Source organism: Cololabis saira, chromosome 5 (assembly GCF_033807715.1).
Source record: "Cololabis saira isolate AMF1-May2022 chromosome 5, fColSai1.1, whole genome shotgun sequence".
Lineage (NCBI taxonomy): Eukaryota > Metazoa > Chordata > Actinopteri > Beloniformes > Belonidae > Cololabis > Cololabis saira.
The window spans coordinates 13,441,366-13,454,356 of NC_084591.1; the positions used below are offsets into that span (position 1 = coordinate 13,441,366).

Sequence of the window (12,991 nt, forward strand, 5' to 3'; positions counted from 1 at the left end):
CAGGTGGAGTTGTGGATCCTGAGCATTTCAGACTCTTGAGTGGAGGTAAACCATCGAGGAAATGCGGCATCATGTCAAGTGGGAACCACCTGTTTTTCAGTGAAGATGGTTTACGCATGTTAGTCACCAGCGACATGGATCTGTCGAATGCCAGGTAAACTGACACCAGCACCAGGAAGCAAACAAATATATCTAACTTAATTGAGACGGATACACATCTGGATCGGGTTCAAGTTTATGTTCATGGTTCCCACAGGTTTGTTCAGTTCTTCCTGCGCCTCGGCTGTGGTAAAGCGGCTCCGGATCCCCGTTCTCAGCCCGTTCTGCTGCAGTTCTCTGTGGATGGAGGGCTGACGTGGGGACTCCTGCAGGAATTTCTCTTCAGCAACAACAGCAATCAGGCCCGTCTCGTGGCCCTGGAGATCCCACTGCGTGCCAGGACGCCCTTTACTCGCCTCCGGTGGTGGCAGCCCTCGGAAAATGGACACTTTTACAGCCCATGGGTTATTGATCAGGTACATTTAGTGATATTCCAGTAAAGACAAATCTTTTTTCATCAGAGGAACATCAAAGCTGTAATCGATCCAATCTTTTGTCTTTTTTTAATCCCACAGACAAATCCCATGGGAATCTTGTTTCAGCTTTCCCTTCTGTCAGGCCTTAAATCAAACGTTTTTTTCCTTTATTCAATAGGTGGTGGTGGGTGGCAGTGCTAGTGGCTGGGGGCCGCTGGAGGATGATTTCTCCTCGATCGATGGCCGCTCGTGGCTGCTCCACCCCGGAGGGACCCGGATGCCTGTTTGTGGCTCTGACGGACCTGCTTTCGCTTTCATAGAGAAGTCCAACACGCGCTACGCTGTTACCACTGACATCAGCTTGACTCAAGATTCATTCATCCAGTTCGACTTTTCTGCATCCTGCTCCGTCACAAACTCCTGCTACTGTGAGCATAACTATTATCATTTCATGTGATTATAATCATAATTAACGTTAAATAATATTTAACGTTCATTTAGTTAATACAGCTTTGTCTGTAGGGAATGGTGCTTTAATAGAAGACGAGAGTAAAGTTAACTGAGGATTATTTTGTAAAAATCCATCATTATTTGCATAATGTTTAGCAGCTATCCATGAAAAAAATGATGCTGAAAGACATTAATTTCTTTTTATTATTTATAATTTTTATTTTTCAAAATGAAGACAGGGAAAAAAATAAACAAAAAGGTTAACAACACCACATTTCACATAATAAAAAAAAAGAAACATTACAAAAAAAAAAAAAGACAAGGGGGTGGGGGGAAGGGTTGGTACGGATAAACTTTAAGAATGATGGTGCCTCTAGCGTCAGTTCAGGTCCAGCTCTAAAAGAAGAATAAGTCAAATAAAATAAGCATGTGACCAACACAACAGGTCATATTATTATTACATTATTCTCAACTGTTGTCTAATGACAGTCCAAGGGTCAAATTGATCATTTTCATTATCTTTGAGGATTGCGTTGCCTTCTCCATTGATAATAAATCCAAAAAGTCCTTCAGCCAATTGTATTTGTGAAAGCAGTTTGGTTTGCGAATCTTCCAGTTCATGAGTATTGACCTCTTCACGGACAGAAAGGTGAGAGCAATGATACGTTGCATAATCTTCCCATGTACGTTCTCCACTGCACTCCCCAATAAACACACAACAGGACATTGAGGAACACGAATATTCAAAATAGCTTCCAAAATGTAAATGACCTCAGACAAGAATTGTTGGACCACTGGGCAGAACCATAGCAGATGTATAAATGTACCAATCTCTGAAAGACATTTTTTTTTTTTGTGCATGTACGATATTCATGTACTGACAGCACTGTAATGTTCAACTATTTAACTATTTATTACTATTTATCATGTTTTACAGCAGATACAACATAGCACTACAGCACTTTAGTTCACAAACCATCCATTTCCCCTGCACAGGTTTTATCGTCATTTTTATGCATATGCCATGTTATGTGTGTTATATTGTTGACTTTTTGTGATTATTATTGTTGTTATTATGACTTTCGCTGATTACATCTGGCAGGGGACTACCGATGTAAATCAGCCTATGGCTGCAATCTGGGTGCATCTACATTTTATTTTATTTTATTAAAAGAAAATGTTGCCTGATGTACACTGTCCCTACCAAAATAAATAAATTGAATTGAAATTGAATAGAAGTCTACCTCTAACAATTCTCTCCAGCTGTGGAGTTGGAGTATTCGCTGGATCTCGGTCTGACCTGGCAGCCGGTGGTCAGAGAGTGTCTGCCAACGAGCCCCGACTGCTCCTCTTACACTCTGCAGCGGCTCCTGGTTTCTGACACCTACAACAAGTGGGGCCGCGTTACTTTGCCTATCCCATCGTATGCCAGGTCAGCAAATTGTTATTTTTCTCTGTATCTCAGTATCCCGGTATTTCAAGTTGAATTTCAGGCTATATAAATGATTTCTATTTAACGTGAAAGTCATTGTTGGATGTGATTTATGCCGTCAGATCTCCCGCCACGAGGTTCCGCTGGTTCCAGCAGGCTCCCTTTGACAAGCAGCAGACCTGGGCTCTGGATAACCTTTACATCGGAGATGGCTGCCCAGATATGTGCTCAGGACACGGACGCTGCCAGCAGAGCTCATGCGTGTAAGTAACAACGGATTCCTTCTGGCAGAGCGAAAACATTTTTATTAGGAAAGTCTGGAATAGAAACTGATTTTTTGGAATATTGCTTAGGCCAAGGATTTTTAAGAAATCATGTAAAACAATCAGTATATTAAGATTCTTCATCAGCCTCCTCAACAAAAAACACTCACACTGAACTTTGTGGAGGCTTTCGATGTTATTTAATACACGTGACTGTAGTCCTGTAGATATGGACTTTCATCTTCTATTCAAAGGCTTATTATATTTAGAAATTACTTACTGATAATGGCTTATTTCATTTCATTTTATTTATTTGTCAGGACAGTGCATGTTAATGAACATGGTACAAATGTATGACATATATATGTGTTGAATTTAGCTGAAAGCGAATTTCCAAACCAAACAAAAAAAAAAAAGAAAAAGTATAACAACAAAACAAATTCAATTTCAAGAAAAAAATGACAACAACATAAGAATTGTTGAAAAATACAGTTTAGACTTTTTATTTTTTACTAATTCTTGCTGGTTCTGAATGTGATTAACTGATTTTATTATTAATATTATCATTATTAGTGAATTTTGATTGTGGATCTTGGATTGATTGGTTTATTAATGTATGCAGCCAATTAATGAACAGTATGCAGGACCACTGAAGCCAAGATTGAGCAATAAAAGTATGTTGTACCGCACACGTTTGTGTTGGAGTATTTAAACCAAAACTTATCAATCAACCAAACCAAAACCTTTGCTGGGACTTTTTCTTTTTGTTGTATTTTTGCATTGTTCCTTTGCATGGCCTGTGGATGCAGTGGATCATTAGAGGTTCATCGTTAGAGGCTTGGCATAGCTGTTCCTGGTGGATACGGAGACTTTCCGGTTGAAACTTCTACCCACTAGGCCAGGACTGTGATCAGAAGGGCTTGTCTTTGAATCTGTTTATGTCTGAATGGATGATCTTTTTCCACAGGTGTGAGCCAGAGTGGGGCGGGGAGTACTGTGACGAGCCTGTGGTTCCTCTGCCCTCCCAGCTAAAGGACAGCTTCAGCAGAGCTCCTTCCCTGAGTCACTGGCACACACTCACAGGCGGTAAACTCAGCGCTGTGTGTGGAGCTGTGGCCTCTGGAGCGGCGCTGCACTTCAGTGGGGTACGTCACTTTATGGAACCTTTCTCTTGGTATCATTTCATTGTCATTTTCTTTCTCTTGGTATCATTTCATTGTCATTTTCTTCTCTCCACTTCCAGAGGTGTCAAAAGTATTCACATTCATTACTCAGGTAGAAGTATAGATACTAGAGTTTAAAAATACTCCTGTAGAAGTATCAACTCAAGTTTTTTACTCAAGTAAAAGTATAAAAGTACTGGTTTCAAAACTACTTAAAGTATAAAAGTAAAAGTAATATAAGGGGGAAAAAAGCCATTGAAAATGAATGTATCTTAGTATAATGCAAATATATTAAAGAACCATATATGTGTACTATTGAGCATTAACATGTGTTTCAGAGAGCATGAGATATGATGACTAGTTGCCTATACGTATTGTAATGGTGCAAAAAGTCAAACTTCAGAGGCATGTTATCATTTATCCTAACCTTTATTGGAATGTACATCCAAGTTTAGTTGCAGGAATCTGAGGGCAACGGATGTAAGAACAAAACTGGACAAGAACATCTGAAACAACCACAACCAAATTCACTCTATCCGGATGGAGCAATTTAACTGGATAGTTTTTTTTTTAAGGCCGAGATGAAATAGAGTAACGAGGCTGTTTTTAAAATGTCAGGAGTAAAAAGTACAGATAATTGCGTGAAAATGTAAGGAGTAAAAGTAAAAAGTCGTCTGAAAAATAATTACTCCAGTGAAGTATAGATAACCAAAATTTCGACTTGAGTAAGGTAACGAAGTATTTGTACTTCGTTACATGACACCTCTGTCCACTTCTGACTTTTGCTTTCTTTTGTCATGGAATGCACAACAAAAAATTATCTATTACAGGATGAATTGTATTAAATGCATTCATGCAATTTATTGTCACACGTCCTCTAAACCATTAAGTACATATTTGTTCAGGTTTATGCAAATTAAAAGTCTCACTCATGTTTACAAAGGTTGGTTCATTCAATGATCATTATCGGGTACAGGTAGGGTTTGAAACAACAAACTTGTTCAATAAAAACAACATACCCTCAAATATGTGCCAGAGCAATGGAGCAAACAGATGTTAAAGAGAAAGTTTGACAAAGCAGGCGTGACAGTACTTGAAATAATGTGCTTTCTGTATCCATAAGCTACAGAAAAGGTTCCCCGACTTTAAAATACATGCAGATCAGGTTTTCTTTTCACTGTATTGAGATAAATTACAGTCTTTTGTTACAGTTGTGGTTTGGTAAGGTTTTGTAAATTGAAGCATAGAGAAAAACAAGAAGTTTAGTATGAGCTCTTTGGTTTTGTTTTTAGAGGTATTAGCTCAAAGCCGCATATCACCGTGTGTTGGTACAGGGTTGCAGTCGTCAGCTGGTGACCGTGGACCTGAACCTGACCAACGCAGAGTTCATCCAGTTCTATTTCATGTACGGCTGCATGATCGCGCCAAGCAATCGCAACCAGGGTGTCCTCCTGGAGTACAGTTTGAATGGAGGAATCCACTGGCATTTATTGACAGAGATCTTCTATGATCTGTATACCAAACCTGGGTGAGTTTTTTATTATTTATGCCAACCCCATTAAAGTATAACTACCTGTACGCACCAGGTTGCAACTGCAGAACATGCACATGTGAGAACGGCTTCATGTTTTTTCCTCCTTAGGTTTGTGAACGTGCTGCTGCCTCCCGCTGCGCGTCAGGAAGGAGTCCGTGTGCGCTGGTGGCAGCCGCAGCACGACGGCACCGACCGCAGCGACTGGGCGATAGACAACGTCCTGATCGCAGGCTCGGACCCTCGTGCACAGATCTCAGACACATTCGGAGGAGTGGCGCTGCCTAATCACGAGAGAGCTCCTGCCGATGAGACTTCAGGAAGGATGGGTGAACTGAATGAGCAGGAAGAAGCACCCATAGGTAACTCGTATATAAGGATTTTCATTCCTAAATGTAAATATACATTTTGCCTCAATTCAGATGGGGAACTTTAGTCCGTTTTGCTGTCTTTGTTTCACAGTGAGCGATCACTGGCTGTTCTCGGAGGACTGCTCAGTGCAGCGCTTCTGCAGCTCCCCCGATGGCGTGATGGTGTGTGGAAATACTGACGGCAGAGAGGTGTACGCCGTCACGCATGATATAGTTCCAGGCAAAGGCTGGGTCATGCAGTTCAAGGTAAACAATAACGACACGTAGATTATGGTTAAAAATGGTTTTTAAAGGAGCATGAGGCTCCTTTTAAGAAATTAGACTAATTAGCGCCACCCTTCGCCACGACGGCCGTCGGGGGTACTGCAGCCAACAGTGAAGCCGGCACGGGAGAACGGGGAGAACGCACATGCAGCGTCATTTGACGTCACATCCGCAGGACAGCGCGGGAAATTCGGCCCCACAATTGCAGCACATTTTGCATCACACAGCCTGTTCAAGGCAAAGGAGAGATACACTAGAGGGCTCAGTCTTTTTGGTTTGGAACACTTAATCTGACATTATTACTAGAAAACTTAAAACGTGTACGAATTTTTTTCATAAATCCTGCCTCAATCCTGCCTCATGCACCTTTAACAGTCCTGTGAAAAAGAAAGTACATGTTCTGTCAACTGAGATTTTGCATTTCAGGACATAATAAACATCATTAAACATAATTTGTTCCTTCGCTCGTATTTAAATAGTCAACTTATAGATGTAGCGGAGTACTTGGGATCAGTGTGGTTTTGGATGAACTGGATTCAGCTTAGTTTTAGCTGCCGGGCAAATGACCTCACATTGGACTCCAGAAGACTCTGGTATGCAGCTTGATAAGCAGTCGACTGAAAGACTGCAACGTGCCTGTACAACAAGTCCCCATCATCACCATGCTTAGCTGTTGTTTGTGCCAGTATGCTGTGTTAGGGTTTTCACCAGATGTTGCATTGTGCATCACAGCCAAACATCTTCTTTTTGGTCTTGTCTGTCCTACGGACGTTGTTCCAGAAGCCCTCGGGTTTGCTTTGATGCAACTTTGTAAACTTAAAACTGTGCTGGAATATTCTGTATTGACTTTGTCTTGGTAACCTTTCTAAAGAAAACCAGACTTGAGCCGTCTATTCAAATTGTATTGTCATGAACTTTAACATCTAACAGGTTAACTGAGGTTAGAATATTCAATGTCTGCCTTTTCTCTTCCTTTTTAATAAAAAAACTACTCAACTATTGGTATGTCCTTTCCTTTCCTTTCCTTTTCTTTCCTTTCCTTTTCTTTCCTTTCCTTTCCTTTCCTTTCCCTTCCTTCTGTCCTTCCGTCCGTCCGTCCGTCCGTCCGTCCTTCCTTCCTTCCTTCCTTCCTTCCTTCCTTCCTTCCTTCCTTCCTTCCTTCCTTCCTTCCTTCCTTCCTTCCTTCCTTCCTTCCTTCCTTCCTTCCTTCCTTCCTTCCTTCCTTCCTTCCTTCCTTCCTTCCTTCCTTCCTTCCTTCCTTCCTTCCTTCCTTCCTTCCTTCCTTCCTTCCTTCCTTCCTTCCTTCCTTCCTTCCTTCCTTCCTTCCTTCCTTCCTTCCTTCTTTCCTTCCTTCCTTCCTTTACAATCTAGAAAACCTCTAGAATAAAGGATTCTATTGTTTTTCTGCTCTTATAGAGATGCTCACATCCACTTATATAATTTACCTAATTGTAAAACTTGCTGTGGACCAGGTGATGGTTTTTGTGTCCCAATATGTGAAAAATATTTTTTTTAAAAAGGAGCTACTTTCTCTTATGAATCACTATTATAGTTATACATAAAAATGTCATATTTATGTCATGATTCTAAAGTTATTATTTTCTTTACTTTTGCATAAATGCACAGTGGTTGGAAGGGATACATTTGCTGTGATTTATTAATCCGGTCAACATGTGATCCACTCAGATCGCTGTAGGCTGCAGTGTCCCCGAGCGTCAAGCAGACCGGCAGGTTCACGTTCAGTATTCGGTGGATTTCGGAGTCACCTGGAAATACCTGGTTCCTCAGTGCCTCCCTGCCGATCCCCGCTGTGGCGGTCAGGTCTCCCAGCCTTCCGTCTTCTTTCCTGCCGAGGCCTGGAAGAGGACCGTCTATCCGCTGCACGACAGCTTGGCCGAGACGTACGTTGCTTCATCTCTGCAAGTTTCTTAACCAGACACGCAGGGCTGCTTCCTATAACAGGACAGATTTTAATCAGTCCCATGTCTTCGTCAGTTCGGTGCGGTTCCGGTTTTACCAGCTGCACTCGGACATCCAGTGGGGCGTGGAGAACTTTTACATCGGGCCGGCGTGCGACAACCACTGTGGGGGACACGGAGACTGTTTGGAGCAGCGCTGCATCTGTGATCCTGGATTCACAGGACCAAACTGCTACGCCAGTACTGCTCTCAAGGTCCACTTTAATTTACTTTTGTGTATTTTGCAGAGCTCAGTGAGAGATTAGAAAAATTATATCTTCACGTTGTTGTATTTTTTTGCAGGCTTCTCTGAAGGAGCGGTTTGACTGGGAAGGAGCAGCCGGCCCTCAGTGGCAGGTCCTCGAGGGCGGGAAACCCTGCACAGACTGTGGAGTGCTGGTAGAAGGGACAGCCCTGTATTTTGGTGGGGCTGGAGCCAGACAAGTGGTAACTTCAGATCTGGACCTCCGGGGGACCAAGTCAGTACTCATCCACTATAATTGCTCTTTTCCACTAGTACCTATTCAGCTTTACTCGGCTCAGCTCGACTCAACTCGCCCTGGTTTCTTTTCCATAACAATTCAGCACCTGGAGGAGAAGTAGGAGGTTGGAGCGAAGCTGCTGTGACGTATTTGATTGTGTGATCTAAACGAAGAAGACAACAACACTAAAGATGTAGAACCTGGAGGAGATGATATATGTGCTGCTGGGTCTGTGACTTGTGTTCATCAAGTAAAAAAATGAGAGTGAGAGAAGCTTCAAGCGACAACGTTTTTTAATTGTTTTGTTTTGTCTCAGCGCTGCTGAAAAGTCAGCTGGAGCCGCGAGCCGCTCTGAAGTGACAGAGCTCCTGCTAGATCTTGTTGTTCCTTATCGCCCGTCTAGATCTCTTTTTAATTCTCTCCTCAGCCACCAGGTTTATGAACATCTGCACCTCAGAGTTGGATCATGAAACAGACTTTAAAATGAAAATGAACAAGAAGTCACCGTCAGAGTCTCTTTCACTGATGTCACATCCTGACTCAGACGTCTGACTCAAACCCCCCGACCAATCGGTGGCCTGTAGTGTGATGACGTCAGATACAGCCGACTCAGCCGCTTAGAACCTCGGTAGAGTAGAAACAGAAAAGTATCTGCTCGGCACGTTAGACCCCTAGTGGGAAAGAACCAAACCGAGTAGAGCCGACCCGGGCCGGGCTGAGTACGTACTAGTGGAAAAGTGCCATAAATGGCAGTGAGGAGAATTCTGATTTCTGACGCTGTCACAACATTGTGAAATGTGTTTTGTTGATAGGTTTGTGGAGTACTGGGCTCGGATTGGAAGTAAAGATAACATGACCATGTGCCACCGTCCAACTTGTCGTAAAGAGGGGGTTCTTCTGGATTACTCTACCGACGGAGGTGGGCCAACAGCATGTATTTTGAACTCCTTCCTTCATATTTCTTTTTTTTCTTTAACATTCTCATTCTCTGAAAACTCAGGCGTGTCCTGGATGCTGCTGCATGAGATGGACTATCTGAAGTACGTGTCTGTGAGGAGAGACTACATTGTTCTACCAGAGGGTGCATTGACTAATGCCACTCGCCTGCGTTGGTGGCAGCCTTTTACCATTTCTTCGGGCCTGGCCACCCCGAGCCTGGAAAGAGCTCAGTGGGCCATAGACAACATCCTGGTGGGAGGGTCGGACATCAACCCATCCAGCCTGCTCGACACCTTCGATGATGGTAAGTTTGCATGATGCAGTCAGAGCACTGACGACTTTCACACCGATGAATCCTGGGGTTAATGACACACCTCCTCTTTCTCTTGGGTCATTCCCTTGCCTCTCACTAGAGGGTGTTTCACACGAGGAAAGCTGGAGCTTCTACCCTAATGCTGTGCGTACAGCCGGCTTCTGTGGAAATCCCTCGTTTCACCTGTACTGGCCAAACAAGAACCAAGACGGGACGCACAACATCCTCGTCACTCGGGAGCTCATAGTGCAGCCTGGATATATTTTACAATTCAAGGTGAAGAACTGAGCCAGTCTTACTGCACGACCAACTCTGCCTGTTATTCTCGTGGTTCAGGTCTTCACATCTGTCTTTGTTGCAGATTGTCGTTGGCTGTGAGGAAGATACATGTGAGGACCATCATTCAGTCCTGCTGCAGTACAGGAAGGATGCAAGGTAGGAGAAACAACAGGAAGTGGTTCCTACTGTCCAAAAATGTTTGACCTTTTTTTCTTTTTTCTTTCCTTTTTTTCTTCTTTTTTTCTCTTCTTTTTTTTTCTTTTTTCCTCTTTTTTCTTACTTTTTCTTCTCAATATTTCAACTTTTTTCTCAACATTTCAACTTTTTTCTCAACCTTTCGACTTTTTTCTCGAAATTTTGACTTTTTTTTCGACATTTCGACTTTTTTCTCGACATTTCGAATTTTGCCTCAAGATTGTACTTCAACATTAATCTTGACATTTCGACTTTTTTCTTGAAATTTCAACTTTTTTCTTGACATTTCGACTTTTTTCTTGAAGTGCATAATGAAAAAAAAATCTTTCCCCAGTTCTAACTAATATAGATACATGCAGCATGTGTTGCCTTCATTCTAAGGCTTATACATACAAGACTTTTCATTTTTTGCGGCTCCAGACATATTTGTTTTTTGTGTTTTTGGTCCAATATGGCTCTTTCAACATTTTGGGTTGCCGACCCCTGATCTAGCTGCTTGGTCCTCATGGAATTTAGCTTTAAATAAAATGCAGCATTAGCTTTTCTCTTGAAACACCAGTCAAGCGTTTTTCCTAGGATGTTTTATACAAGTAGTTTTCAGCTCTCTATCTCTTCCTCAGGTCTGATTCGTGGCAGCTGGTCCAGTCCGAGTGCCTCCCCTCCTCGGTTAACAACGTGGGCTGCTCTCCCTTCCAGTTCCACGAGTCCACCATTTACAGTCCAGTAAACAGCTCGACGTGGACCAGAGTCACCGTCCAGCTTCCAGACCACGTCTCCTCAGGGTAAGAAGAGCACGCTTTTCTATTTTAGTAGTTATCGGCAGAACATCTCTTGATGTGGTTTTTCAATTTGCTGCGTATCCCAGGGCTACACAGTTCCGCTGGATCCAAAAGGAGGGGACGGGAGAAAGACAGAGCTGGGGAGTGGACAATGTATACATCGGCGAGGCATGCCCGGGGCTGTGTAGCGGCCGCGGCTACTGCACAAGTGGAGTCGTCTGCATTTGTGACGAAGGATACCACGGTGGGCCACAAACTACTAATGCACAATCTTATCATAGTTCTCTAGCTTCTGTGAAGTTTGCAGCAGAAGCAAACAGAGCCTCAGTCGGCAAAGGAGCCTTTATATTAAAGAGAATGTGTAATTTTCCCCAGTGGCGTAAATTCAGTGGAAGCTAAGGTATGACAAGGTTACGAGTCACAGAACTTAACTAGAGTACCAATCAACACGTCCAGCAAATACTCATCACAGAAGTCTGCTATGTAGCTAATCTGTATGGTCAAGAAAATTGGAACTTTTTCTAATGCAGTCTCGCTCACTGCAAAAACTCAAAATCTTACCAGGAATATTTGTCTTATTTCTAGTTAAAATGTCTCATTTTTAGTCGAAAAATCTCATTACACTTAAAACAAGAGTCATCCCCAGAGAAATAACTTATTTGACTATTTTCACCTGTTTCAAGTAAATTTTCACTTGAAATAAGTAGAAAAATCTGCCAGTGGGACAAGATTTATCTTCTCATTACAAGCAAAAAAATCTTGTTCCACTGGCAGTTTTTTCCACTTATTTTAAGTGAAAATCTACTTGAAACAGGTGAAAATGGTTGTTTTTGAGTCTTGTCTTAAATGTAATGAGATTTTTTTTGACTAAAAATTAGACATTTTAACTAGAAATAAGACAAATATTCTTGTTAAGATTTTGAGTTTTTGCAGTGTAAAATAACTAGTGAAATCGATCATGTTGTTCTGATTTGCATTTGTAGTTATTCTATATGTATTAAGTAATAGAATAATCAATAGAAATAGACACAGAGTAATTCCATAAATGTATTTAAAAAACAAACATTTACATTTTCCCTTGAAGCCAAGGTGTGGCGGCTGCCATACCTTGCCATACCCAATTGACGCCCCTGATTTTCCCTATCTTTCGGCTTCTTTCCAAACCTCAACAGGGGACGACTGCTCCCTCTCGAGCACCGACCTGCCCAGCTCCATCAAGGACAACTTTGAGTCTGGTGCCGTGTCTCAAGAGAGCTGGCAGTTCATCCAGGGTGGCGGCGTTGGTAGTGGCTGTGGGCAGCTGTCCCCACATGCTCACGGAGACTCGCTGTACTTCAATGGCTGTAAGATTAGGCAGGCAGTTACCAAACCGCTGGACCTCACTAGAGCCAGGTACAGGTAGTATCAGCTAAATAAACCACTTATGCAAAGATGCTGTATATCACAAATGTGTTATTGCCATACCTAAAACGAAACATGACTCTTCGCATGATGATCTGCGTTATCCAGCTTTCATGTTTCATTGAATTTGCTCTAATGCTCTCTATTTGTCCTCGCTTCTCTGTCACATTCCAGCAAGATCATGTTCGTGCTGCAGATCGGCAGCGTGGCTCAGACAGACAGCTGTAACATAGCTCTGGATCAGGCTGACACGGTGGACCGGGCCGTCCTGCTACAATACAGTGTCAACAATGGCGTCAGCTGGCATGTAATTGCCCAGCACCAGCCCAAAGACTTCATAAAGGCCCAGAGAGTTTCCTACAACATTCCACTGTGAGTGTGCACAGAGACACACACATACATGCAGGTTTACACCCATCAGCCATAACATTATAACCACCTTGAGTATATCCTCTCACACAAAAGAAACAGACAAGTCTTTAGTTCCCTGTGGGATGTGCGGCGAGGTCTTGGTGGATGGAGATTCCTTCCCACAGATGCAATCACGTCCCATCAGTTTGATTCAGTGGGAAATCTGGCAGGATGAATAACCTCAGATTCTTTGGCATGTTCTCTGAGACCATTGTAAGCATTTTTTGTGGGTCCCGTGTTGTTTT

At 42.6% G+C, this 12,991-nt stretch overlaps 1 protein-coding gene across 1 annotated transcript in view; it reads left to right on the top strand.

Moving 5' to 3' along the window:
• The window catches only part of reln (reelin), a 123,450-nt gene that overhangs the window by 100,901 nt on the left and 9,558 nt on the right, over positions 1-12,991 (top strand). Inside the window, exons 43-62 of the mRNA XM_061720959.1 lie at positions 4-154; positions 257-515; positions 694-943; positions 2,229-2,397; positions 2,520-2,660; positions 3,628-3,805; positions 5,158-5,351; positions 5,466-5,716; positions 5,817-5,971; positions 7,676-7,890; positions 7,985-8,162; positions 8,251-8,426; positions 9,242-9,348; positions 9,430-9,672; positions 9,782-9,957; positions 10,043-10,116; positions 10,776-10,937; positions 11,021-11,178; positions 12,107-12,326; positions 12,510-12,707. Of these exons, the coding sequence (XP_061576943.1) occupies positions 4-154; positions 257-515; positions 694-943; positions 2,229-2,397; positions 2,520-2,660; positions 3,628-3,805; positions 5,158-5,351; positions 5,466-5,716; positions 5,817-5,971; positions 7,676-7,890; positions 7,985-8,162; positions 8,251-8,426; positions 9,242-9,348; positions 9,430-9,672; positions 9,782-9,957; positions 10,043-10,116; positions 10,776-10,937; positions 11,021-11,178; positions 12,107-12,326; positions 12,510-12,707 (3,655 nt within the window). The remainder of the gene's footprint in view (positions 1-3; positions 155-256; positions 516-693; positions 944-2,228; positions 2,398-2,519; positions 2,661-3,627; positions 3,806-5,157; positions 5,352-5,465; positions 5,717-5,816; positions 5,972-7,675; positions 7,891-7,984; positions 8,163-8,250; positions 8,427-9,241; positions 9,349-9,429; positions 9,673-9,781; positions 9,958-10,042; positions 10,117-10,775; positions 10,938-11,020; positions 11,179-12,106; positions 12,327-12,509; positions 12,708-12,991) is intronic.